Source organism: Chiloscyllium punctatum, chromosome 33 (assembly GCF_047496795.1).
Source record: "Chiloscyllium punctatum isolate Juve2018m chromosome 33, sChiPun1.3, whole genome shotgun sequence".
Lineage (NCBI taxonomy): Eukaryota > Metazoa > Chordata > Chondrichthyes > Orectolobiformes > Hemiscylliidae > Chiloscyllium > Chiloscyllium punctatum.
Window position 1 is genome coordinate 6,110,775 of NC_092771.1, and position 27,269 is coordinate 6,138,043.

Here is a 27,269-nt window from a genome sequence, read left to right on the forward strand (position 1 = left end):
AGAACTATGAATAGGTCACTCAGCTGATCAAATCTACTCTGCTTTTCAACATGATCATGATTGATCTTTTATGTCAACGCCATAGTCCTCCCTCCAGCCCTCTTTAGTCTGCACCATGTTATTTTGTTAACATATTCAGTAACTCAGTCTGCACAGCCTTCTGTGCTGGAGAGTTTCACAGGTTCACCACCTCAAGTTAAGAGATTTTCATCGTATCAGTTCAAAATTGTCTCCCCCATATCTTGAGGCCATAACCCTTATTATAGACACGCCAGGCATCAGGAAAGAAACTCCCTGTATCTAATCTGTTTGGCCCAGAGAGGATTTTAAAGTTTCAATGAGAACCCCTTTCATTCTTACAAACTTCAGTGAATGCAGGTTCAGCCAACCCAATCTGTCCTCTCATGACAAACCTGTTATTCCACAGATCAGTTGAGTGAACCTTTTCTGAACTCTTTGTACAGCAAGCATATGTTTTCTTAGGTAAGCAAACCAAACCTGCACACAATACTCCATGTGTGGTGTTACCAAGGCCATGTACCGGTGCAGCTGGGAAGAGTCAGACTTTATGTTCAAGGTACTGTCTGATTTTAGTAAGAAATGAGGACCATCAGAAAATAGGAGTAGGCCATTCAATTCCTCCCATTTATGGTTGATCTACCTCAGTACCATTTTAACACATTATTCTCTTAACCCTTGATATCTTTCTTTAGAGCAGTGAAGATTGAGGGGGGAGGTGTATAAAACTTTGAGGGTATTAACTGGGTGAACAGAGAGTAGCTGTACCCCTTGGTTGGGGGATCAATGATGAGAGGGCACAGTTTTAGGGTAAGGGGCAGGAGATTCAGATGGGATTTAGGAAAAAAAAGTTATTTTTCAGCGAGTGGTGGGAATCCGAAATGCACTGGCTGGGAAGGTAGAGGAGGCCGGAAACCTTATAACCTTCAAATATCATAATATTCAAGGATATTGGACAAGTGAAAAAAATTTGAATTAGCAGACCTTTTGTAGTAGATATGTCAGTGCAGACTCGATGGGCCAAAGGGCCTTTTCTGCACTGTATGAATCTGTAAGTGAATCTCTTGAAGAGTTAAAGGGGTGTAAGAGCCTTCTTAAGAGGGAAATCAGGAAGGCAAAATGGGGATTTGAGAGCTTTGGCAAATAAGGTTAAGGTTAATCCAAAGAGATTGTACATGTACATTAAGAGTAAAAGAACAACTAGGGAGAGAATAGGACCCCTTAAAGGTTAATGAGGTCATCCATGTTGGAACACAGGAGATGGGAGAGATACTAAACAAATATTTCGCGTCAGCATTTACAATGGAGAAAGAATTGGAGGCTAAAGAATTTGAGGAAATAATGTCTTGAAAACAGTCCACACGATAGAAGAGGAAGGGCTGGAGGTCTTAAAAAATATTAAGGTGGATAAATCTCCAGGACCTAGTCAAGTGTATCCCAGAATGTTGTGGGATGTTAGGAAAGAAATTGCAGGGTCCCGAGCAGAGATATTTGTATCATCTGCAGCCATGGGTAGGTGCCAGAGGACTGGAGGGTGGCTAATAGAGTCATAGAGATGTACAGCACAGAAACAGACCCTTTGTCCAACTCATCCATGCCAACCAGATATCCTAACCTAACCTAGTCCCATTTTTCTAGCACTTGGCACATATCCCTCTAATCCCTTCCTATTCATATACCTATCCAGATTCTTGATTTGCATTTCCAAAATGCAGCATCTCGCAATTATCTAAATTAAACTCCATCTGACCAAGATCCCGTTGTACTCGGAGTTAATCTCCTTCGCTGTCCACTACACCTCCAATTTTGGTGTCATCTGCAAACTTACTAACTATACCTCCTATCTTCACATCCAAATCATTTACATAAATGACAAAAAGCAGTGGACCCAGCACCAATCCTTGTGGCACACCACTGGTCACAGGCCTCCAGTCTGAAAAGCTACCCTCCACCAACACCCTGTGTCTTCTACTTTCAAGCCAGTTCTGTATCCAAATGGCTAGTTCTCCCTATAGCCCATGTGATCAAATCTTACTAACCATCCTACCATGAGGAACATTGTTGAATGCCGAACTGAAGTCCATGTAGGTTATATCCATCATTTTGCCCTAATCAATTCTCTTTGTTACTTCAAAAAACTCAATCAAGTTAGTGAGACACGATTTCCCAAGCGCAAAGCTATGCTGACTATTCCTAACCAGTCCTTGCCTTTCCGAATACATGCAAATCCTGCCCTTCAGGATTCCTTCCAAAAACTTGCCCACCAACAATGTCAGGCTCATCGGTCTATAGTTCCCTGGTTTTTTCTTACCATCTTTCTTAAATAGTGGTACGACATTCACCAACCACCACTCTCTTGGCACCTCACCTGTGACTATTGATGATAGAAAATCCTCAGCAAGGGGCCCAGCAGTCACTTCCCTAGCTTCCCACAGAGTTCTAGGGTACACTGATCAGGTCCTGGGGATTTATCCACTTTTATGTGTTTTAAGACATCCAGCACCATTTCTGTATTATGGACATTTTTCAAGACATCATTACTTATTTCCCCATATTCTATATCTTCCATATCCTGCTTCACAATAAACACAGACACAATATTATTATCATTTACTACCTCCCCCAACTCCTGTGGTTCCACACATAGACAGCCTCGCACTTTAAGGGACCCTATTCTCTCCCAGTTGCCCTTTTGACCTTAATATTTTTATAAAATCCATTTGGATTCTTCTTAACACTATTTGCCCAATTTATCTCATGTCCCTTTTTTGCTCTCCTGATTTCCCTCAAGTATACTCTACAGCCTTTATACTCTTAAGGATTCACTTGATCTCTGCTGTCTGTAGCTGACAAATGCTTCCTTTTTTTTTCCTTGGCCAAAATCTTATTTCTCTAGTTATCCAGCATTCCCTACATCTACCAGCCTTGCCTTTCACTCTAACAGGGAGAAAGTGAGAACTACAGATGCTGTGAATCAGAGTTGAAGACTGGTGCTGAGAAAGCACAGCTGGTCAGGCAGCATCTGAGAAGCAGGAGAATCAACGTTTTGGGCATAAGTCCTTCATCAGGAAGGGCTTATATCCAAAACGCCGATTCTCCTGCTGCTCAAATACTGCCTGACCGGCTGTGCTTTTCCAGCACTTTCACCCTAACAGGGACATACTGTCTCTGGACTCTCATTATCTCATTTTTAAAGGCTTCCCATTTTCCAGCTGTCCCATCACATGCGAACATCCATTCCCAATCAACTTTTGAAAGTTCTTGCCTAAGACTGTCAAAGTTAGCCTTCCATCAATTTAGAACTTTAACTTTTAGATCCAGTCTATCCTTTTCCATCACTATTTTAAAACTAATAGAATTATGGTCGCTGGCCCCAAGATGTTGCCCACTGACACCTCAGTCACCTACTGTGCCTTATTTCCCAATGGGAGGTCAGGTTTTGCAGCTTCTGTAGCAGCTACATTTACATATTGAATCAGAAAAAATTATTGTACACACTTAACAAATTCCTTTCCATCAAAGCAGTTCCAGTCTACGTTTGGAAAGTTAAAACCCCCTACCATAACCACTCTATTATTCTTATAGATTTGTTTCTCAATTTCCCCTCATTATTTGGGGGTCTTTAGTATAATCCCAATAAGGTGATTATCCCTTTCTTATTTCTCAGTTCCACCTAAATAAACTTTCCTGGATGTGTTCCCAGGAATATCCTCCAAGTAAAGATGTAATGTTATCCCTAATCAAAAATGCCACTCCTGTTTCTCTCTTGCCCCTTTCCAACTTTTCTAGTGTCCATACACCTGGAACATTAAGCTGCCAGTCATGTCCATGTCTGAGCCATGTTTGTGTAATTGCTATGATATCCCAGTCCGATGCCCTGACTTCATTTGCCTTACCTCTTAGGCCTCTTGCATTGAAATAAATGCAGTTTAATTTATCAGACCTACCTTGTTCTCTGCTTGTTCCTGCCTATCCCACTTACTCCTTTTCCCAACTGTACCAGTCTCAAACTGATCTCTTTCCTAACGATCTCCCTGGGTCCCACCCACTCACCTACTAGTTTAAATCCTCTTGAACAGCTCGAGCAAATCTCCCCGTCAGTATATTAGTCCCATTTCAATTCAGGTGCAATCTGTCCTTCTTATAAAGGTCACCTCAAGCCCAGAAGAGATTCCAATGATCCAAAAATATGAACCCTTCACCCCTGTACCAGCTCCTTAGCTATGTATTCATCTGTTCTATCCTCCTATTCATACCCTCACTAGCTCATGGCATTGGGACTAATCCAGATATTACTACCCTTGAGGACCTTTTTAAATTCCTGCCTAACTTCCTATATTCTCCCTTCAGAATCTTAACCTTTTCCTATTTTGTTAGTTCCAATGTGTACAACAACCTCCTGCTGGTCCCTCTCCCCTTTGAGAATATGCTCCACCCTCCCCAAGATATCCTTGATCCTGGCACAAGGGCAGTAACACCCCATTCTGATTTCTAGCTATTAGCTGCAGAAATGTCTGTCTCTGCCTCTGACTAGAGAGTCCCCTATCACGGTCGATCGCTTGGAACCTGACATATGCCTCGTTGCAGACAGTCTTAGTAGCAGAAACCTGGCTGCCTGTGCTACATTCCCCTACATTTTCCAAAACAGCATACTCGTTTGAGATAGGGATAGCCACAAGGTACTCCTGCACAATCTGCCTCCCTCTCCTTCCTTTTCCAGAGGTAACCCAGCTACCTGACTGTATCTTCGGTTTATCTCCCTCCCTACAACTGCCATCTATTACGCACCCTAGCTCTTGTAAATTCCACATTGCTTCTAACTGCCGCTCCTACTGATCCATTAGATCCGATAGGATTTGCAACAAAACACACTTCCTGTAGACACAATAGTCAGTAACATGGAAACTCTGCCTAATCTCCCACATCTGCCCAGAAGAGCACACCACTCTATTAAAGGCCATCATTGCACTTTAACAATCTACAGACCCAGAAAACAGCAGTCTTACTGCTCCAAAAAAGACACTGCTCCAGGCTAACTGAATACCTATATTTTATATTTTTAAAACTTAATCAAGAGACAGAGCTCAATAAAACATGTAATAAAAAAAACATTCTACTCACTATTGTTGATTTACAGAAAAAAGTAAGCCCACAAGTGACTAAAAAAAAATTGCATTTGGGAACTTACGCAGAGATTAACTTGAGATCAATTACTGTTGTTTATAGAAGATGCTTCAGATTGGTATGTCTTTGGCCTAACATCTTAGAGGAATCAAGTTATTTCCAGACGAGCGAGACCAGCCGGAAAGATTTAGAGTTTTTATTCAATCTTTTTACCTCTGAAACCAGTGTTTAGTTGTACTTTGTTGATATCTTTCATATGTCTTCTGCAATATGACAGATGCATCATAAACATTTTGATTTTTTGTAAAGAACTGAAGCTATTTGTAGCTCTGAGTGATTTAAGGGTCATGGTGGTTGAATAGCCTACCAATAGCAATGGTTATGACCAATATTTGAACTCTAAGGCCTTTCTTGACGGCGAAGGAGGGCAGCCAGCATCCATAGAAATGTACATGAGGTATAGTCTGGACAGGCAATATCTAAGCTCCATCAGCTCAGTGCTGACATTTTTGCCTCAGAGTCAGATGGTTCAAAGTTTCACTCTTGAGAGTTAAGCACAGAAACCAGGCTTCACATCATACTGAGCAAATGCTACATGTCTCCAATATCCATCCTTTGGATGGGTCATTAGGCCATGATACCTGCTAGGCAGAGGGTAAAATCAGACATAAGGTGCACAGCAATCGAACAGCCTGTTTCCACTCCATGGCTTTGGAACAGACAAAAAAAAAGCTCGAAGATATTAAAAAAAACCTGAATTTCAGATGTTAAATCACAACTGCACAAGTGCACTTTTAAAAATAAATTTATTATACATTATGTACACAAACAGTTCAGTGCACATCTTCACAGTACAGGTGAAATTTCACATCCTCAATAACCAAAACTTTCAAATATTACTAGTAATAAATGTTACATACTTGAAGATTTGTCAGGAACTGCAACAGTCCAACTCAAAAAGGCTTTCAGACATTAGTGACTAAAGTACCTACAATTATACCACATTAAAGTAAATTACACAGAATTTGTAAACAGAGGAATGTAAAAATATATACTGTACAAGGGGCAGGAAAATTAAATTAAAAGGGAAGTGCTTCAGTTGAAGAGTACCAGTGAAATGGAACAAACAACCTCTCCCTTTGTGGTTTTCTGTAACACAATCGGCCAGTTTTCATGTTCAAACTGCCCTGAGTAACCTGGTCAAAGTCAGGACATTATCTGAGGAGATTCCCATTGATGTCAAACACCCTAGGACACAGGAAAGGAAAAAAGTCAGGCTGTCTGCTACTATGTCTCACCAATCCTATGTAAAATATGAGTGCAGACAGGTGTTTATCAGGCTTTGCTAAATTCTTTTCACTTACACCCCTCAAATCATCATACTTGATGTTTGCCATTAACAGGCCCCCATATCAACTTATCGAGGAACCAGAGGTCAACATCCAGGAATTAGTGCTTTTGAGACAGTAGAGGATAAAGTTCAAGATCTAAAATATACTTTGGTTGAACATTTTAAACTTTAGAGTCTTTGAATTAAATGTGTTCCTTCAAACACAAATCACAGGTATTTACAGAGGTTCCATGTGTTTTCAGGGCAGAATACTTCCAGCCCGACATTTTTGGCATATCATAAAACTGAATTAAAATTAACTCTCCACAATTCACAGAAACATAGTTTTGCTCTTGTGCAGAAACATTTCCTCACAATAAAGAAGTTTCAAATCCAATTTCAAAAGAAAATGCTGAATGTTCCATTTCCAATCCTTTGTCAGACACCCAATGCAAAACATGAATTTTTTTTTTGTTCTTCAGATGCAGCTGCTGGACATTGCTACTTTTATTAATACAGCTTCTGTTTCTCTCAAGACTCTCAATTTTAATATTTAACAATTCCTTAAGAAGTCTAATTCTGGTTTTCCAAATATATTTCACTCAAATTGGTTGGGTCTGAATGGGAGACTAATGAACATGGTTTACGTTCTTGGCTATCTGAGGGACTAGTCATGGGGAAAAGTGAATCTAATGCAGAATTCCCAATACCAAGTCAGATTATTTTGATATGATCTCGTTGCTGTTTGTGGGAACTTACTATACAAACTAACTGCTATATCCTCTCAGCAGCAAGTAATTAGACTTTGAAAGTAGGTGATCAGCTGTAAAAATAAAAGCTTCAGGTACATGAACGGCGTTGCATAAAATCAAGTTCTTCCCCTCTAATCTCCAAACTCAAAACTGATCCAATGCAACGCGAATTCAACTCTTGCCAAGGCAAATGTGTTGCACATTCTTACTTCTGCCTCTTAAGCTAGAATCCATTCTGACCTTCCCCAAATCAAAGTTATCCCCACAGTCAAGTTCCTTTGCCCAAGCAATCATGAGATTGATTTCGACAGACCCAGTTCACAAATCATATTTTGTGTATAGCCATTTTATAGGCTAAGTACCTCAAAAAACTTTGAGCACAGGCAAAGGTTTAAATCTCAGAATGTGGCCATGGTTTTGTTCGATGTTGATGATTCCTGTGTTTCACCATTAGACTTCAGTCAGTTAATTTACAGTGAGATTAATTCCTCTCATGGGTCTACTGTTAGGTTTAATTTTGTTTCATCGCTCTGTAGTTCTAATATTGACGACACTGCTCCATTTTTATGATTCTAACAGAGATTCCAGCATCCGAAAACTGTTTGTGATTGCTGTGGTAACAAAAACAAACTTGAATCCTGTAGGGAAAAGAAAGAGAGAAAGAATAGGTTTGGCTGGAGTCAAATATTATCTACCCCTTGACAAGTGACTGAGCGAAATGCCATTTTGCTCTCCAGCTCCTCTTCTGAAACCTCAAGTCAGGTCTGATCGAAGCCTAAACTTTAAAAATGCCAACTGGCTGTAGCAGTCTGAAATGTGTTACATGAGTGTGAGCATTAACAGGCTATCTGCTGTGACATCAAGGGAAATAAGAGGTAAGCTGGCCCTTCCCTCATACACCTCTCTCATGCATGAAGACATAGCACTCACCCACACCCAATATGCACAGCACATCTTCCAGTGGGAGACGCTGGACATCACCTCAGGAGTTGGAGCATGGCATACTTTATTTCAGTTCGAGGAACAGTGATCATTTGGTACACTGTGTCTGTTCTAGATCTTTTGTAGTGCTACCCATTAATCCCACTTTTTCCCCAAATTCCTGCATCTTTTCTTTCCATCAATTTTCTTATTGATATAACATTTTGGAGTTTGCACATTCTCCCCGTGTCTGCGTGGGTTTCCTCTGGGTGCTCCAGTTTCCTCCCACAGTCCAAAGATGTGCAGGTTATGTGAATTGGCCATGCTAAATTGCCCATAGTGTTAGGTGGATTAGTCAGGGGTAAATGTAGGGGAATGGGTCTGGGTGGGTTGCTCTTCGGAGGGTCGGTGTGGACTTGTTGGGCCGAAGAGCCTGTTTCCACACTGTAGGGAATCTAATCTAATCATTTTATTCACTTTTCAGTCTTACTGAATCTGCTTCAACCCTACAGAACTCAACATGTAAATAAAACTTCCTCATGCTGTCTGTAGCTCTTTTGGCAATTATCTATAATCTGTGCCCTGCTGGTAACCAAGCCTCTGCCACTGGAAATGGCCAATTACATCCCTCTTCCTGCTGAAATGAATTCATTCTGTGCAGCCTAGAGACTGAATCCAGAGGCTTCTAGCTCTTATCGTGCAATGAACCAACAGGAGAGGTCAGTTCTTGGTCTTGCTGACAATCCTGGCACAATCCCTTTGGATTGACAAGGCTCTCATTTCTCCATTACAGAAGTACAATATTTCAATACATTTTTAAAATAAAAGCAAAAAATACTGGAAATAATCAGCTAGTGATGCAGCAGCTGTGAAGAGAGAGGGAGAGAAAAAGAATTAATGTTTCTATTAGTGATGTTTCATCAGAATTCTGCTCCTCTCTATATTACCAGCATTTTGTTTTTTTTAATGTCAGAGCTTTAGAGCCTGCAGCATTTTGCTTTTGTATTAAAATTTAAAATGCAGCTTCATGAGAACAATCATACAATAATGTCACTGGAAGAAGTGCAGGAATAATTCATGATATCAGATAATTAGTGTTACCTTTCTCTTTACCCAGGAACCTTAGCGCTGCAATTTCTGAAAAAGTGCAGCCTCCAAGAAACACCACAAGAATGACTCGTTGCGCATTGCAAGAATATCCTGCATCCATGGATCTTTCTATTAAAAACCAAGAACAGTACTTTAAATACATTATCAACAGTGCAACAACTTAGGATTATATCACAACACTTCTTACAAAGTATATGTTGCCTCCAAATCCTTCCATCTCTCAATATAAAAGATAAAGTTGCCACGTTCCCAGAGGAAAATAGAGCAGCCCTCTCATTAAAGAGGACTGTTTTTGTTTAACCTGAAGATCATCAGATCTCAGATGAGGAGTAAGCTTGAGAAGGTGGAAGCTTCATGGTAATCTCAGCTGATTTGGAAACTGACACTGCCTCTGATGCCTTACAGTTCTATCAGTAATTTACACTAGGGGAGAAAACGGTAGTAATGAGGAATCGTTGATTAACCACACTTTCAGCCAGTGTATTCCAGACACTAATCACTCACTGCATGATAAAAGCTTTTTCTAAAACTGATTTCGCTTCTTTTGCAACTTATTTAAAATCGCTGCCCTCTCATTCTTGATCCATTTGCATGTGGGAAGTTTCTCCCTAACTATATTGTCCTGTCCTGTGTTTGAATACTTCTATCAGACCTGATCTCAGTCTTTTCTGCTCCAATGAAAACAATCCTAACTTCTCCAATCTATCTTCACAACTGAAATTTCTATGTTGCTATGAGTAAAGCTGAGAATACTGTATGTTTCATAACTGCCCTTTCCACCTGTCTGGCCACCTTTATTGGCATGTACACCCACACCCCCATTAGAGTAGTACCCTTTATTTTGTGTTATCTACTCATGTTCCCCTGACTAAAATGAATCACCTCCCATTTCTCTGCATTGAATTTCATATGCCAGCTGTCTACCCATTCCACTGTCAATGGACTAATGATAGAGGCCTGCGTTAATGGTCTGGCAACATGGCTTTAATTCCCACCACAGCAGCTAGTGGAACTTAACTTCAGTTAATTTTAAAAAATCTTGAATATAAAACTAATCTCAGTAGGGATGACCAAATCAACTATCTTAATTGTTGTAAAAATCCATCCACTTAACTAACTTCCTTTTGGGGAAGGAAATCTGTCATTTTTTCCCTCTAAGTGGCTCTAGACCCAAAACAAGTTGATTTACTCCTGGAAAGCCACTCAGTTCAATGGCAATTAGCAGTGGGAAACAGACACCAACATCCTATGAAAGAACAAAAAGATGACGACTAATTATTTATGTACAAGCCTCAATGGGGAAATCATCACAGTTTACTCTCCTGTTGAGGAAATGCAAGTCTATACTCAGATATCCAGTCCCAGTGTTATCCCCATACACAAAGCTTCAGCAAGCTGTTACAAGGCTGTCAATGTCCATAAGACACCAACACTTGCAAGTACCCCTTCAAGCTACACATCATCCTGACTTGGAAATATATCTTTGCTCCTTCATTGTTACTGGATCAAAATTCTGGAACTTTCTCTGTTAAGGCACTGTGGGTCTTCCTACACAGAGTGCACCAGTTCGAGTGGGCAGCTCGTCACCAACTTCTCCAGGGCAGTTTGGGAAAGGTGATAAACGTTGATCCGACCAGCAAAGCCCACATCTCACAAATGGATAAAAAGAAAAGAATCTGTTCAGCAACCCTCAGCATCTTCAGAAGTAGGCTGAGACCACAAGGTGGAGGAACAGAAGACAATGCAACTGCTAATGGAACTTTGGAGAGAGCACAGCATGCCATCAAATCTGAACCATTCATAGTCTTACCTATAGTGATAAATTCATTGTTGTTTAATAATCGTGACACCTCCTCCATTCCTGCCCAACTGTCACGCTCTAGCACCTGATGTAATATAAAGAGCTGTCATACACAACATAGCACCTGCATCACAGCAAAATACTCCAAGGATCAGCATAAAAATAGAAACAACATGTTAGTCAGAAGTAAAGGAAGTGACTAGACATCAGAGGAAAAGATGGGAGAGATAAAGCATGTTGAAGGGTAGGCTGGTTGAAGGCAATGCCTCTGGCAGTGGGCACCAACACACGAGTTGAAAGCACTTGATTCTGAAAGCACTTGATGATATTGCAACAATGTATTACAAAATAATTTAGCAATAGGATGGTCATAGACACATACAAAAAGTACACTCACGACTAAGTTCTTTATTTCCAACTTGTGCTTGCTGTTATAACCAATGTTCAGAAAATATATTTACACCTCACTAAATCAACTTATTTAACAACAATCAAATAAATTGCTTAAATACCCAGCTTCATTTAAATTTAGTTAAATAGATTATTTTTCATTGTAGTCTCACTCAAGTACAAGACAAGTGAGTTTATTCTCTCTCCTGTGTAGTTGTAAACATTTCTGTGTCATGTATTAGAGTGCACATAACTCACCTGTTCTATAATCTTGCAGCTCAATGGAATGTATGCACCACTGAATACATAGGCCATATCCCGTGGAACCTTCAAATCATACTCTTCTTCAGTGCGGGGTATCTGGAAAGGGACAGAAAATGCTGAATTCAACAGCATGAGAACACGAGGAAAAAGTGAAGCAGGTCTCAGTAGACTGCACATTTCTATCATGGTCTGTTAGTTTAATATTATCACAATTATTCAACTCTTCTTTGAAACCTTTCCCTGCCTGAGTATATTCTCTGTAACTACAAAGTCGAAGAAAGAAGTTTTCTTTTTGTAAGCCTACATTTCACTGAGGAGACTTCATTCAATTTCACATCCAACAACCTGCTTTGAAACTCTGCTCACATTTTGACAGCTGTGAAAATATCCTCCACAACAGCTGAGAAACCCATAACATTCCAAACTAATCAACAGGATTTAAATTAAATAACTAAATTTTCTAAAAAGAAAAAGTCAATTCCCCCTAATTTTCAACTTTAATGGATCCATTAAAAATCCCCAGATCCTAGGTGCTTGCCTTCAGAAAAACTAACGAGTTCTTTGTGAGCCACACCTTGTCTGTGTACCAAGTTTCATTAAACATATCCACGTTTGAGTCTTGGAGATCTGTTATTTACAATTAGAGTAACAGGGCTAAAATTACTTCTTCTACTGGAAGTCAGTTGAAATGATCAGAATAGTGAAAGAGGCCTTTAACCAGCTCATTCTATGCCATGTTTGCTCTAGATTGTGACATATTAGTAAAATCACTGGACCAGTAATCCACAGTCCCTGACTAATGCTGGTGGAATTTTGAATTAAAATTAATAAATCTAGAATATAAAGATAGTCTCAATAGCAATGATCATGACAACTATCATTGATCATCATTTAAAAAAAACAGTTCACTGTCCTTTAGGGAACTTTCTCGGCCTCCAGATCCACACACTCAACTGTCCTTTGCAATGTCTCACTAATGTCATTTTAAGGGTAATCAGGGATGGGCCATTGCTAGCAACACTCACATCCCATGAAAAAATAAAGAAACAAAAGTCAATAAAGAGGAGTACAGTGAGTTTCCCATAATGTGGAAGTACAGACAAATTTAATGAAAATAAAACAAATAAACAGAAATACAATAACTGCTATACTGCTCAGTCAGAAGTAGATTTAAAATATCAAATTGAAAAATAGTCATTGTACTCATTAAATACGCTCCCTGCAATACAACCATCATCAAATCTGTTCAATCCATTTAATGAGTTAAAGGAGTAAGAAATCACACTGAATTTTGTCAGGCTGTTTCACCATGGGGAACATCACAACTAAGCTGAACCCTATCCTCATGTATATAATCCAGTTGTTGAACAGTGATCAGTGACCTTCCCAGCTTAATAGCATAAAGTATCACCCAACTCAGCTCAAACCAAACCAAACCAAATGTAATCCCGCTGAGGGTATTGGTCAGTTCTCAAGTGAAAACAAATGAAAGACTTGTATTTATTTAGCATCTTCCACAACCAGTGAACATCTCACGCTCCCTATTACCAATTGCATATTTTCAAAGTGTGGTCACCATTGCAATTTAGGAAACTTGACAACCAATTTGTAAACAGGAAGCTCACAAATCAGCTATGTAATGATGGCCAGCTATTTTTGCAATATTAATTGATGGATAAATATTGGTCAAGAAAGCAGGAAAACACCCCCCTCCCCCAGCTCCTAGTGCTTACCAGATTCAGTCGTTTGCTCAAAGCTCTGAAATGACTTTTCCTGGCCAGAGATGAAAAGGCATCAGTCAATTTCCCTGAAAATAAATTATTCTATTTAATTTCCAGTCATTATGTAAAATTACCACAGAAACAAACCTGCAAATACATGCAATAGAAATGGGACCCAGAGGAACATAATGTTGGAATTACAATGTATGGTGACACAAATGGGACAGTGGATTAGAATAGTTAGGTAGTTGTTTCTGTCAGACACAGATCTGATGGGATAAAGGGCCTTTTTTTTGTATTGTACACTTCTGTGATGTAATGATGACAGCTGCCTTAAGCTTGTACTATTCACAGCTTTGTAGCCATTGGCAAGATTGAATTTTGCAACCAAACAGACAGACAGCTATGGAATACATTTAGCATGCGAGATGGTGGGTTGTTTCATCATGAGAGTCACTACAAGCCCAATCCTAACTTCACCCAATGGCCATACAGGTAAAAATAAGTAAATCGTTTCACTGTTTGGTTTCAGGAGATTATAAGACATTTCACAGTCACTGAAACATGTTTGAAGTTCAGTCGCTGTTGTAATGAAGAACATTAAATTGCATGTAATAAAATAATTTAGTCTTTTAGAGTTCAGAATATCATTAACTAATCCTGTTATGATCTCCCAATGTCTGGTATATCACCATCTTATGTTTCCAGTGTCCCCTTACCGACTGCTTTGTCCGTCACAAGCTTTCCCATGGTGCTCTCCACTGCAGTCAATGTCTCTCCAGGCTGTTGTTCTGTTAGCAGTCCAATTTGTTTCAGGTTGGCGAATGTAAGGATGTGATCATAACCATAACTCTGAACAGAAATAAATGTGAACAGGGTTACAGATCAGGCTGGTAAAGTGCCAAAGGGAAGCGGTCTGTTAATTGTGGTTGGATATACTGTACACAACTATAAAATATATAGTCAGGGTACAAATCCCACAAAAGCTTTAATTAGAAATTGTCCCTTGTACAATCAGATACCACTCAGTCTGGTTTCAGAGATCACTGCATTACACCAGAAGTCAAATTTCCCACAATCATGAAGGTCTTGATGAATTTGTGTTATTAACAAACTATGTCCCAGTTTACAAAATCAGGAATTGTAAAACCAGTTTCTTTATAGTCAATGAAGACAAGATAGTCTGAGCTGACATACATTTACACCATAACAAGGTGATCAATAATGGATGGTGACTGAGGTCGGCTGTGGAGTAAATATCACTGCTTGCTTCAATCACATTAAGCCTGGGTTGGGTGTCAGAACACATTGTCAATGTCATAGTTGGATATATAATGCATCAATCAATCAAAGACACTAGGTGTGGATATCACGTTCACCCTTGGTTTAATATATCAGTTCGCCATGAATAAATGAACTGGCAACCCTGCAAAGTGAGGAGTCCACCCATGGGACTGATAGAATACAGCAGTTCTACATAATGTACTCTAGACAATTGTGATTTAACTACCATGTCAACATGATCCATTGAAGCAGATCCTATTGCAATACTGATGCCTCCAGAACTTTAAAGGAATATATCCTCCATTATTGCTACTGCAGGACAAATGTAGAGGTAGAGACCACTGTCTTTTTGGATATGACTGTATAGTCAGGTTGAGCAACATTTCTTCCTGACCTCTTCCACTCCTTTCGTCGGCACTTCATACCTTCTAGCTGTCAACCTCTGTGACCTCTCCATCTTTAGCTTTCCTCCAATCCCCTAATCCACAGGTGTTTCTCTTATGCTTGTGAAAATTCCTTCCTAATCTTCAAGAAAGGACAGTTGACAAAAGATAAAGTTATGATTTGTAGCCTCTAAGCAGCATAATGGAAAATATTTTTCCCTCAGACTATAGCATCAAAATTAGCTCAGTGGAAAGCACTCACAGCAGTGGATCAAAAGGTTGATAGATCAAATCCCAGGAGTGGAACTTGAACAAATAATCCAGGCTGATGCTCAACTGGAGGACAACAGGATGAAGGCCCACCATCACTGTCTCAATATTGCCCACAGCCCAAGGACAAAACATAATCCAAATAACTCACATTCATGATCAGTGCTGTATCAGCGAAATCTTTCTTTGCCTACCTGCAAATACTGAGTTTTCAACGACCGATAATCCTTAGAAATCAATCCTAAGGGGGAATAACACAAACACACAAGATCATCAGAAGAAAAATAGCAAACGCAAAGTCTGAATGACTCCACAAACAATCAAGGTATTTTTCAATATATAATTTCAGTTACATCACACCGTAAATGTTTGCTATAAATTCTGTCTTACAACTGTGTCCTCCACAACCACGTGAAGAAGGAGCAGTGCTCTGAAAGCTAGTGTGCTTCCAATTAAACTTATTGGACTATAACCTGGTGTTGTGTGATTTTCAACAAAGTCTGAAGTGAAGACAGAAAATATGACATGGCCAAGACTGCCTGCCAGCATCTCGAATGAGAATGGATAGGGGAATATTTCAGGAAAGGATCCTTCATTAGAGAAAAGATCCAGATATATAAAGCAGGGAAGCTTAAACGGCCAATTAAAAAGAAATGTCCAAAATAATTTGCTTGTGCTCTAACTCGTCTTTAAGATTTGAATGAACATGGGTGCTCATTTAGGCTTCAAACTTACCATTTTCTGTCAGTGAAAGGAGACACATCAGTCGAAGACTCTCAAGTGGCGAAATCTGAAAGATCAAAATGATTCAGGCATAAACAGGATGTGGGTGGTAACAGTTGCCTGTAAAGTTTGGAAACATAAAACACCAGGTTCAGAAGTTTGTCATTCTTCTGCAAAGCACTTTTCTTGCCTCCCAACCAACCATACATCAACTAAATTGCCTTCCAGTAGTTCGTTCACGTGTGTACGTCTTAACAGCAAGTGGTGGTTGGGTATTGAACTAATTATGGGGCAAAACACAGCCAGGTTCACATCTCTCCAATGGCACTGCAACTTTCACCACCTGTCTCAGCAACTCACAACGGAATGGGAATTAAACTTGGGACCTTGTTGGTCTGTTTAGTTACTTAAATAGTGTTTTCACTAACATATCATTACTGAAGTTTTGGTCTTATGCAAAAGATTGTTAGCACACTTTTAGTACACTTTCCAAGTGTACACTCTGTGGAAATACCAATTACAGGCAATCCACAAAATACAGTATCAGAGCTATTTTACTGTGAGGAATGACCATTTCTGAAATATGTTTCACAGAACCTCTGCAAATGAAGTGACCTGCCCAGTACTGGTGTATTATCCAATAATTACTCACAATTAATAATACCCATTCCAACTGTTACAATACACTTTTACACACACATAATTTCTTGTATATTCTGAACACGACTACCTCAGTCTCAATAGCTGCACTTCAGGGTGAATGAGTGACTGAAAACCTTGTATACTAATGTACCTGCCGGTTAATGTGCTCCTCAACACAGCTGGTGCTCTCTCGGATCTCAAATCCCTCTAATAGTGCTGTAGAGGAAAAGTCAGTCCATGAACAAAACACCAACGAAAAGCACATGAAAGAATTTCAGAAAACTAGGAAACGAACGAAAGGCAAGTTAAACCTGGGTACACTTTGACAAGGGAATGCTTGCAAAAGGCACAGACATACAACAAAACGTCTTCACTGTTATCTGTATAGCTTCCTGATGTTACCTCCTAAAATGAGACATTCCTAGTATCAGAAGTTGTCCCTCCTATGATACACTCGGCAAATTTGCCATTGGAATTTTAAAAATCTATTAATTTCTGATATAAAGAAATTCCCAGAATTGTCCTAACGTGAAATGCGGTTCCAAATAATAGTTTGCCCCTTTGTACTAACAATATCATCAATAATTTCAACACAATTATAAGTCTCTTAGATTCTCTGTGATTTTATGCAGAAATTATGATTCGTCGCACTGCAGCCTGACCCACAATCTTTGTCTGGAAACTCCAGACTGCGGAATTCTCTCTCATCTTTGATATACAATTTTAAATGCTTTATTAATCACTACTCCCTCAATTGTTTTATTTATTTTCTATTTTTTGGCCACCATCTTGATACTTTGCAGACCCCACCATTTGACTTTGATTCCTTAATTTACAACAAAGTAGCTATCCTGTGGTAACGGAGTTGCTGCCCACTGGTTAGAATTCTCTGTGATCCACACCATGTTCAGACTTCAGCAGCTCCTGAAAGTCTTGTTTCGTTTTCTTCTTCATAATTGACTCACATGCTCCAATATCTAAAAGAAAAACAAACCAAGAAAGTATTAGTCGCTGACACAGAGTTTGTCCAGAACAGCAGAAGAACAGCATACATGCTGCAAGAACAATACTTTAGCAAGCAGGTTGTTAATCCACAGAACTATCTCCCTAGGGGCATAGCATAAGGAATTTGTGTTGATTCATTCAAATTAGGTAAATTTCTTGCATGAAATGGCACTGAGATCCATTACATGAGCAACTCGAGTCATGATGTGTGGCAGGGCAACAGGCTCAGGATGAACACATGACTTTGAATTTATTCTTGCCACATCTCTCTAGCATTTTCCTCATCTCTCGTCTGATGTAAACTCACTGACAGATACTGATCACTGTGTTTGATCAATAACTCCCATTATCACTGTATCCTGTGATCATCAGGATGGTGGAAGGTAAGCAAGTTGAATATTAGGTTTTTTTTTGCCTAGCAATTCCTGTATTATAAAATATAAGAGGTCATTTCATCTGCTATTTTAGAGGTCCTATTGTTTAGGGGCAGAAAGAAAATCTGAACCTTAAAAACAATTCAAAAATGCAACGCCTAATTCATCTGACATAAATCATTATTTGCAGTGGCTTCCCACATGTATATCTTGCCTGCCCCAAGCTGTGCCAACTTGCTCTTTGCCTCTCTAAAAACAATAAGACTGAAAACGGATATTCACCTCAGGAGCTCCGCTGGTTCAGCTCCCCTATGTAAATTCTCCAGCAGGGATTCTTTCTCGTTGACCAGGAGAGTTGGCAGGGGTGGGGGGGTGGGAGAAGAGAGCAGCAGGGAAGGTCTGGGCTAATCCTTTAATTACAGCCTCATTGAGACTAGGGATAACCAGACCATGCTCCGGTCTCATTATTACTCAGTACCAAATCACGTATAATCAAACATAGAGGTGCCAAGAACAAAATAAAACTGCTGAGGCTCATCTAGTTAACCTCACGCCTTCCGAGCTGCAACAAAAACATAATTATTGACTGATCATAGCAATCAACCTCAACTAATTTGTCTACAACATACCTCACAGTAGGTGAGGGAACATACACTCCTATCATGACTTAAAATAATAAAAACTCTTTTGACAGTTCTCGTTTTCGTAGCTGAAATCTTGTCGGGAATCCAAGGAACTAATGGCACTAGGGGACATTACCATACCATGTGAATACTCACTGCTGGGAAAGGCCCTCAAAATGGATCCAACTAGTGGTTAAAGGAAAGATCTGTATTTATAATGAGCCAGATTTCCCCAGGTGTGGTAACCACAGTCAGGCTGCCACTCTACTACTTTTTCACATTAAGAGCAAGCTCCACATTTCTGAAAGGAGGTTCCAACCTGGGCTTCTTCAGAATCATGAACTCTACTTTAAATCTAACAGGTCCCTCAGACAGCAAGATAGTCAGAGGAAGGGAAACCACAGCCCCTTTTTCACAGCAGTCCTCAATCTATTCCATTATTTAAATAATCAGGATGTGACGGTGTAATGTTAAAAGATTAAATAGGAATATCTTTCTGGACATTAAAGAGTTAGACCACAAAACTGAACATTCTGGAGGTAGATGGGTGTGACATTCTGTCTCACAAAAGCATGCAGAATGCAGATGACTATCCATTGTAATTTACACTTCATTTAGACAGTCATTTGCTATTACTTGCCTGCTATTGTCAAGTTAAATTATCAATTCAATCTTTTCCATCCTGAAATGCTTTCTGGCCAAATGTATGTCGCACCTGCACTGTCTTGGGGAATCACTGAGTCAGGAAATCATTTGCATAAGGACTCCTCAGGATTAGCGTATTAGCATTTGCATTATCTCAGAAGATGACCTCATCCTGCCTTTGTACCTGGGGTAACATGTGACTGTGAGTGACTGGGGGGTTGTCTTGAGTGGCATGAGACTATAAGGTAGTGGCTAAGCATCTGTAGCATTGCCAACTGACTTGTATAAAGGGGATGTATTTTCTTTGTTCAGGGCTTCACTTTGACCCAATTTCGCTTGCCTGCGAAGAGGGCCAAAGGGGGTCACCCAACTTGTACAAGCTTTATTAAACTTTAACAGTTTGCAGATGTTGAAGTGCACGATTTGCATCTCGTGTGCGAAACCTCAGGAAAAGAATCTAACAACTGGAGAGAGTGAGCATGAGTGTCTGGAGAGGTGTGTGTGTCTGTGGAGGTGGTGGTACGCAATTGTCAAGTATTGGGAATAGGTCCGGGTGTCTTTTGGCTCCGTACGTACTGAAGAGTTGGACTGGATATTTAATAGCTTTCTTGGAAGCTAATTGTTTAGCTGCAGAAGAACCCGTCAAATTTGCTGACTTAAACAGTTCTTTTACAGTGGTCTAGACACAGCGGAATGCCAATCGGAATCAACTTCCCAGGCAATCCCTACATCAGGGATTCTGCAAGGTCCACACACACAACTCCCACCTATGCTGCTGAAACAACTACAGGTCGTTCTGCTATAATGCACGTTTCATTAATGTGAATTTGCTATAACACAATTAATGAAATAGGGACACTGTTTCTAAAGCACAAACCTTTAAAGCAGATATTGGTCATAATGTGATTTTCTAACATGGGATTGCCTGAAAACGGACTGACTGTACTCCTAGGTTATTTGAAAAAGTGGAGGGAGTTAGTGATAAGAATGTTAGCAAGAAGTGTCCTGGTGATAAAATTGCGGGTGGTGCACGCAAAAGAAAGGCTATAAAACTGGAAGAGAAGCCAGATATTATAAAGCGTTTTGAGCGTAAGGACAGAATATATGATATAGCTCGCTTAACAGGAATGAGAGAGTGTACCTTACAATGATGATCCTCTGTCCCCACATTAACAATATTTTTTATAAGTACTGTGTTCAATTTACTTTCGTTTTGTTGGTAATATCATTTATACATTCCTTCAGCCTGTGCTATACTTTGTGTTAGGCTTTTGGGTGATTTTTGAGCAATCATGAGTGATAATTTTTTTTTGCTGGGCTGCCCCAAGCCCCACTTTTCCCATAGGCCCCATTATTTATATTAAGTGATTTTCTATTAAGCAAGGGTTCGCTGGAACACAACTATGGCATTATAGGAGAATTACTTGTATCTGGCCATTGGAAAACCTGGACCATTATGTTTTATCGTGTTTCTCAGCATCCCAAATGCTTCAAATACAAGTCATTTGAAACTTGGTAATTATTACCATATGGGAATCAGAATAGCCAGTTTGTGCATAGCAATGTAACAAATAGAAATGTCTAAGAGGCTGCTGGAACCCCCTATGCTCCAAATAAAGGAAGGGCCGTTATAGGAAGATGGAACTTCAATTTAATGTCTCACCTCTGATGACGCAGCATTTCTTCAGCAAATTAATAGTGCTTCAATCCACATTTTGTACTCCAGTACCAAATAAGATTAAAGCCACAATATTTTCAATATTTTGACTCAGATGTGTGAATCCCACCAGCAGTTAATCACCTGTGGCACAGTGCTCTTATGTAACTCCAGGCTAGACTCTCGGGTACTTACGAAGACTCAATAATCGATGCTCTTGCTTTAAGTTCTTTAATTCCTGAGATACAAAATCCTTCATCTGTTTAATGTCCATCCCTTGGCGTTTCTGCATGCAATAGTGAAAAGGAGTCACTCACAGCCAGATCTGTAATACTTACAATGAAATAGCCACTTATTCTTTGCTGATTTTCTCAAATCCTCTCCTGAAGATGCTGAATCTTGCTGCAGTAACTCACACCAAGACCAGTTTTCTGATCAACCCCCAAGCTCATTCACCGATAGTAGATATGGAATTTCCTCTCTGTTTCTCACCCTTTAACATACTCCTTTAAAACTGCCACTGTACACCCTATTCCCATTCTAATATCTCAGTGTCAAATCACATTTTATAACACTCTGTGATATATCTGGGGGAGGGGAAATAAATATGTTGAGACATTACATAAATTAAAGTTGTTTTTGTGGGGTGCAGTTCTGTAGTAAAAACCCTCTGATACCTCTTTATTGTTCACAGGATGTTGGCATTACCCACAGGGGGAGCTTTTATTGCCCATCCATATTTGCCCTTAGGATGGTAGTGGGAAGCTGCCTCCTTGATCTGCAGACAAATCGACCCTTCTTCAAGAGTGAACCTGAACACAGGGTGTCAGCGAGTTTGGGATCTTGAGTGGTACCACTGCTGAGCTCGATTTTGTCCACAAATAAGTGCATGAACCACAGAAAGTTAGCATGGATGTAGGGCAAGTAATCAGGAAAGATAATAGAACTTTATGTTTTATTGTGATGGGAATGGCATGCAAGAGAGGTTACACTTCAGTTATACAGGGCATTGGTGTGACCACATCGGAGTACACTGGTCACTGTACTTACGGAAGGATGTTAAAGTGCTGAAAGTGGTTCAGAGAAGCTTTACAGGACTGAAACCTGGAATGAGCAGATTGCTTTATGAGGAAAGGACGCACAGGCTAGGCCTGAATTCCCTGGAGTTTTGGAAGAGTCATGGGTGACTTAAGTGAAACATATAACATCCTGAGAGAACTTGACCGGGTGTATGTCAAAAAGATACTTCCTCTTGCGCAGGTGTCTAGATCTGAGACATTATAGTTTAAGAAGGGCGCACCCATTTAAGACAGATGAGGAACACTTACTATTTTTTTTCCTCAGAGAACTGAGTGTCTTTGGAATTCCCTCCCTGAGAAGGCAATGAATGCAGAAGCTTTAAATATTCTTAAAGCAGAGGTACATAGATTCTTGATGACCAAAGGGATGAAAGATTATCGGGGATATGCAGGAATGTAGGGTTGAGGTTAAAATCAGATTAGCCACGATGTGATTGAATGGGAAAGCAGGCTTGAAGGGATGTGTGGCTTATTCTTATTCCTTGCACATCTGGACTGTGAGCCCCGTCTTGTTTTTCATCCTTCCTAACTCATGGCGCTGAACACTGCCCCAGTTGTGAACAGGAAAGGCTAAGTATCCAGCTACAATTGCCTGCTCTGCATCATTGACAAGACAGTGCTGCACTGACTGAGCCATCACTCAAACTTGGGATCTAGATTATTGGATCTGAACAAAGAAGAAATTAGGCAATTCACCCATGTAAACACAATGTACTTGTGCCAAATCTTTCTGTGCTCTCTTCCTGAAGGTGCTAACTCACAAGTTTAGTTAAAATAATTTAGCAGGGACACCAATTGTAATCTGTACAATATTTCTCAAAAGACAAAAGGTGCCTCGCACTGGATGGCATTACCATGATTGAAGAGCTATCTTTCATTGATACTCACATCATACTGTGTCTGAAGCCTTCTTGCTTTCTGACTTAAGAAACCAAATACATTGGAGAAATGCTCATTCCGAATCTCTTTGAAAACCTGTAAAAGTAGCAACATATAATCAAACAATTTACTTGCAACAGTTAAAAACACACAAGTAAAGGCTGCTCAGCTTGATTGCTGAACCCCAACCTGAGGATAACCAAAGGGTAATAGAGTTATTGAATAATTTGTCAAGGAGGCTGCTGAAGCAGAAAATATAAATAAACACACAGGATAATTTGATGAGAGAAAAAAAGAGAAAATTAATGAAAAGGAAAATTAATGGAAAGATTAATATAAATAAAGAATAGCTTTTAGCATCATAGGTATGTCCAATTCACAGATCTATACAATTCGGAATCAATTTAATTCCTCTTTGGAAATTTCATCTTAACTAGGTGTTGCTTGTGTCAATACAAACCTTCATAAACAGCTGACAAAAATATCATCACATCTGAAGCACTGACCCTGTCTGAACCTACCCCTCACAATCCCTCAGCCCCATGCAAACTCCTGTGGGAGATAAATGCACAGAATAAACGTTCCACAGACACAGACATTTCCTATCCGAAATGAGTGTTACTGGACAGAAGCATCACCCAAAAACCCCATCTCTCCTCCATGCAATGTATGTCCAGAGGGAATATATTCAGCTCCCTTCTCAAATACATAGTTGGCAACTTTTTCGAACAGTTGATTGCTCTTTTCCAAACCAGTCCCTCAATTAACACACATTATATCAATCAACCTAACAATAATTGGTTCAAAATGTGAAAATTATTGCCTGGGGATTTGTTTGTGGTTCAACATACTGTGGTGTTCATCGACTTTCACACCATCAGCTCCCTTGGCTGGTATAAATACTTAGCCCGTTATCCGACAGACTTGCTTCTCTCTCTCTATGGATGCCACCAGCATATTTTGATAAGTATTCTGAGCATTTTCCACTTTGCTTCAAACTACCAGCTGCAGCAATACTTTCATAGAGTCATAAAGCATGGAAAAAAACCTTTCAGTTCAACTAGTCCACACCAACCACATTCCCAAACTAAACTAATCCCACCTGTCTGTGCTTGGCCCATATCCTTCCAAACCTTTCCTACTCAGATAATTGTCCAGATGTCTTTTAAATGTTGTAACTGTACCTGCATCCACCACTTCCTCTAACAGTTCATTTTACACATGAACCACTCTGTGTGTAAAACAAAATCGCTCCACATGTCCTATTTAAAACTTTCTCATCGCACCTTAAGAATATGCCGCTTAGTTTTGAACTTCCTCACTTTAGGGAAAAGATCCTTGCTATTCACTTTATCTTATGATTTTATAAACCTCCATAAGGTCACCCCTGAACCTCGTAAACTCCAGTCTATCCTGCCTATTTTTATATCTCAAATCCGCGCCCCCCCACCATTGTGAAGATTGCACTTGCATTTCTTATTATTGCCCATCCCTAATTGCCCACAGAGCAGTTAAGAGCCAATCACATTGCTGCGGGTCTGGAGTTACATGTCGCCCAGACCATGTAAGGAAGGCAATTTCCTTCCCTAAAAGATATTAGTTGAGCTAGATGGGTTTTTCACAACAATCAACAGTGAGTTCAATATTAGACTCTTAATGTCAGACTTTTTTTTAAAAATTGAATCGAATCTCCCCCATTGGCCATGGCAAGATTTGAACTCAGGTCCTCAGATCTCTCTGGATCAATAGTCTAGTGATAATCGAACTAGGCTATCAACTCCTCTACATCATTTTGTGGGCTACAAGTTGCTGTTACAAATTGGAGAAGTGATTTAGAATTTGTTCCCATGAGGTAACAGCACTAACATTAGTCATTGCTAAACACCAGCACTGACAACATTCAATCAGAACAAATTAACAGTACGAAACCATTACAAATTTGGCAGACTGCACCTTGCACATTTATAAACAATAAAGGAAGAATCTGGGAAGTGAGAAAAATGGGATTTTTTGCCACATTACTAAACAAAAAAAAAGTAAAGCAGCTCAGACTATAAACAAATGATAAGAGACTCTGTAGAGATTGCGTTAGTTCGATTAATGACCTTTTTCACTTTTGTACTCACCTTATCCTGAGAGTTCAGCAACACTTTCACACTTTTATTTGACGAAGTCACTTCTGAGCCAAAGTCCACACTTCCTGAAATTTACCAGATTCCACAGTTAATTCTCCAGAGAGGAGGCCAGTTATATACATCCGCAGGCTGAAAATGAGGGACTGCATCAAGGACAATAATGAACTGTCCACCATCCTAACCAATCCAAAGGCCTAATAGTCTCACACTCAGAAATCAATTACCTTCAATCACACATTCTTCTTGTATTCTTGTTCTCCAGAAAACACTGACGGAGCCATGATACAGTTTTCTCCACCTTAACAGAGTTCCAGACCATGTAAGGAAGGCATGGTCTTCCTTAGTGAGTGACCATTCTTAATCTTGTGTCGTATTAATATAGTAACGTAGGTCTTAGCCGCAGGGTTAGGCCACTTAACTTTTCAATCCTGCTCTATCATTCAATAAGATCATGATAGATCATAAGAAATTGCTGGCGAAATTCAGCAGATCTGACAGTGTCTCCGGCGAGAAAGAGATAACATTTCGAGCTTATTGATCCTTCTTCAGAATGTTCCAATAAACCATTCTGAAGAAGGAGCTTTGGACTTGAAACATTAACTCTTTCTCTCCGCAGATCTTGAGAGACCTGATGTTCTCCAGTAATTTCTGCTTTTGTTTCATTAGCATTTCCAGCATCTGCAGTTTTGTTTTATGAAAGATCGGAGTACTGTCTCAACTCCTCTTTCCTGTAACCCTCAACTCCCTTGTCTACCAAAAGTCCATTAAACCCCGCCTTGAATAAAATCAATTACACTGCCTCCAGTGCTTTCTTGGGAACAGAACTTCACACTCTAATAATCCACTGTGAAAAGAACTTCCATCTTCATCTTAAAAAGGGAGATTTTTAATACAGCAAACGTTTTATTAACTGACACCTATGGGACCAGGAGTGTGACAGCTGATCAAATATTCCAGTCAATCAAGAGGTCCACACACCCAAAGTAATTGAAATATAATACAGGGGGTATACGTATTGCTGTTGAATTTAATTACAGCACATAAATCACTTTAATAATGATGCAACTTTGCCTTCAATTAAACTTAATGGCAGACAGTCTTTTCATTCACACCCTCCGACTACTTGGACATTACGAAGATCTTCCAGTATTTGAGATATATAATTTTTGCCGCTAGTCGCAACTGCTGGTTCATTAGATGCCTGTTAAAACAAAGTTTGCTGTACTTAAAATGTACTCTCTAATTCCGGTCTCTACCACAAAAGGGAATGTCATGCCAACATTCATTCTACCAAATTTCCACAGGATCATATGTGTTTCAATAAAATCACCATGGTAGTGTTAATAGCCTGTTCGACTATACTGGTTTGGTTGGTGATATTCTGACTTAAGTCAAATCTCGTAGGTTCAAGTCCCGAAACACATACTTGAGCACACAATATTCCCAATATTCCTTCTTTTTCAGCAGATCATTCCTTTTTCCTCAAAAAGTATAAAACCCATCACATTTCCACCTCTCTTCAGTTCCAAAAAAGATTCATATTAAACTTGTAACGTTCACTCTGTTCCTCTCTCCACAGATGATGCTAGACCTACTGAGTTTCTGCAGCACTTTGTTTTTATAGTCTTTCTGATGAGGCATTAAACCATAGTTACAACTACTTTAAGATGATGCAAAAGGCTGCACATCACTCACAAATCCCAGAAGTGAAGACCACTATTTACCACTTCACTCCCACTCTGCCTGCCTTCAGCTCTAGTCAATTCTAAAAATACATTTGCTGTTAATACACCATCAATAAATGCAATAAAGTGGACACTCACCGCATTTTATTCTGAACACATCATCCACAAGTCCTTCATATACAACTTGAGAACACATGGGAGTCACATAATCCACATCTGCAAACAAAGCAAATGGATTCAAATTCAAAGTATAGTAAGGCTGTAATAATCGATACATAACCCATTTACAGGTAGACCTACACCAGGAACTGCATTAATTCAGGTTCAACAGGTTAAAATGCTGACATGTGATTCTTTTCACGTATAATGTGGGATTTGGGAGTCACTGGCTATAACAGCTTTGTTATTTATCTCCAAATGCCCTTGAGAAGGTAATGGTGAGCCACCTTTCTTG

The 27,269-nt window shown here is 39.6% G+C and overlaps 1 protein-coding gene across 2 annotated transcripts in view; it reads right to left on the minus strand.

Annotated features, from left to right (window-relative positions):
• Positions 1 to 5,948: 5,948 nt before the first annotated feature.
• Positions 5,949 to 27,269, minus strand: part of vps33b (VPS33B late endosome and lysosome associated) — a 34,511-nt gene continuing 13,190 nt past the window's right edge. The window contains exons 10-24 of one of the 2 annotated variants that reach the window (XR_011953482.1): positions 26,954 to 27,031; positions 25,122 to 25,195; positions 23,005 to 23,091; positions 21,233 to 21,323; positions 17,636 to 17,710; positions 16,885 to 16,949; positions 16,104 to 16,158; positions 15,563 to 15,609; positions 14,151 to 14,283; positions 13,444 to 13,517; positions 11,705 to 11,806; positions 11,066 to 11,141; positions 9,247 to 9,363; positions 7,587 to 7,862; positions 5,951 to 6,390 (exon numbers count right to left, since the gene is read on the minus strand). Coding sequence is in view for 1 of the 2 variants with exons in the window: in XM_072552839.1 (XP_072408940.1) it covers positions 7,789 to 7,862; positions 9,247 to 9,363; positions 11,066 to 11,141; positions 11,705 to 11,806; positions 13,444 to 13,517; positions 14,151 to 14,283; positions 15,563 to 15,609; positions 16,104 to 16,158; positions 16,885 to 16,949; positions 17,636 to 17,710; positions 21,233 to 21,323; positions 23,005 to 23,091; positions 25,122 to 25,195; positions 26,954 to 27,031 (1,148 nt within the window). In the remaining variant the exon portion in view is untranslated. Of the gene's footprint in view, positions 7,863 to 9,246; positions 9,364 to 11,065; positions 11,142 to 11,704; positions 11,807 to 13,443; positions 13,518 to 14,150; positions 14,284 to 15,562; positions 15,610 to 16,103; positions 16,159 to 16,884; positions 16,950 to 17,635; positions 17,711 to 21,232; positions 21,324 to 23,004; positions 23,092 to 25,121; positions 25,196 to 26,953; positions 27,032 to 27,269 lie in introns of both variants that reach the window. The other variant, XM_072552839.1, reaches the window with a different exon arrangement.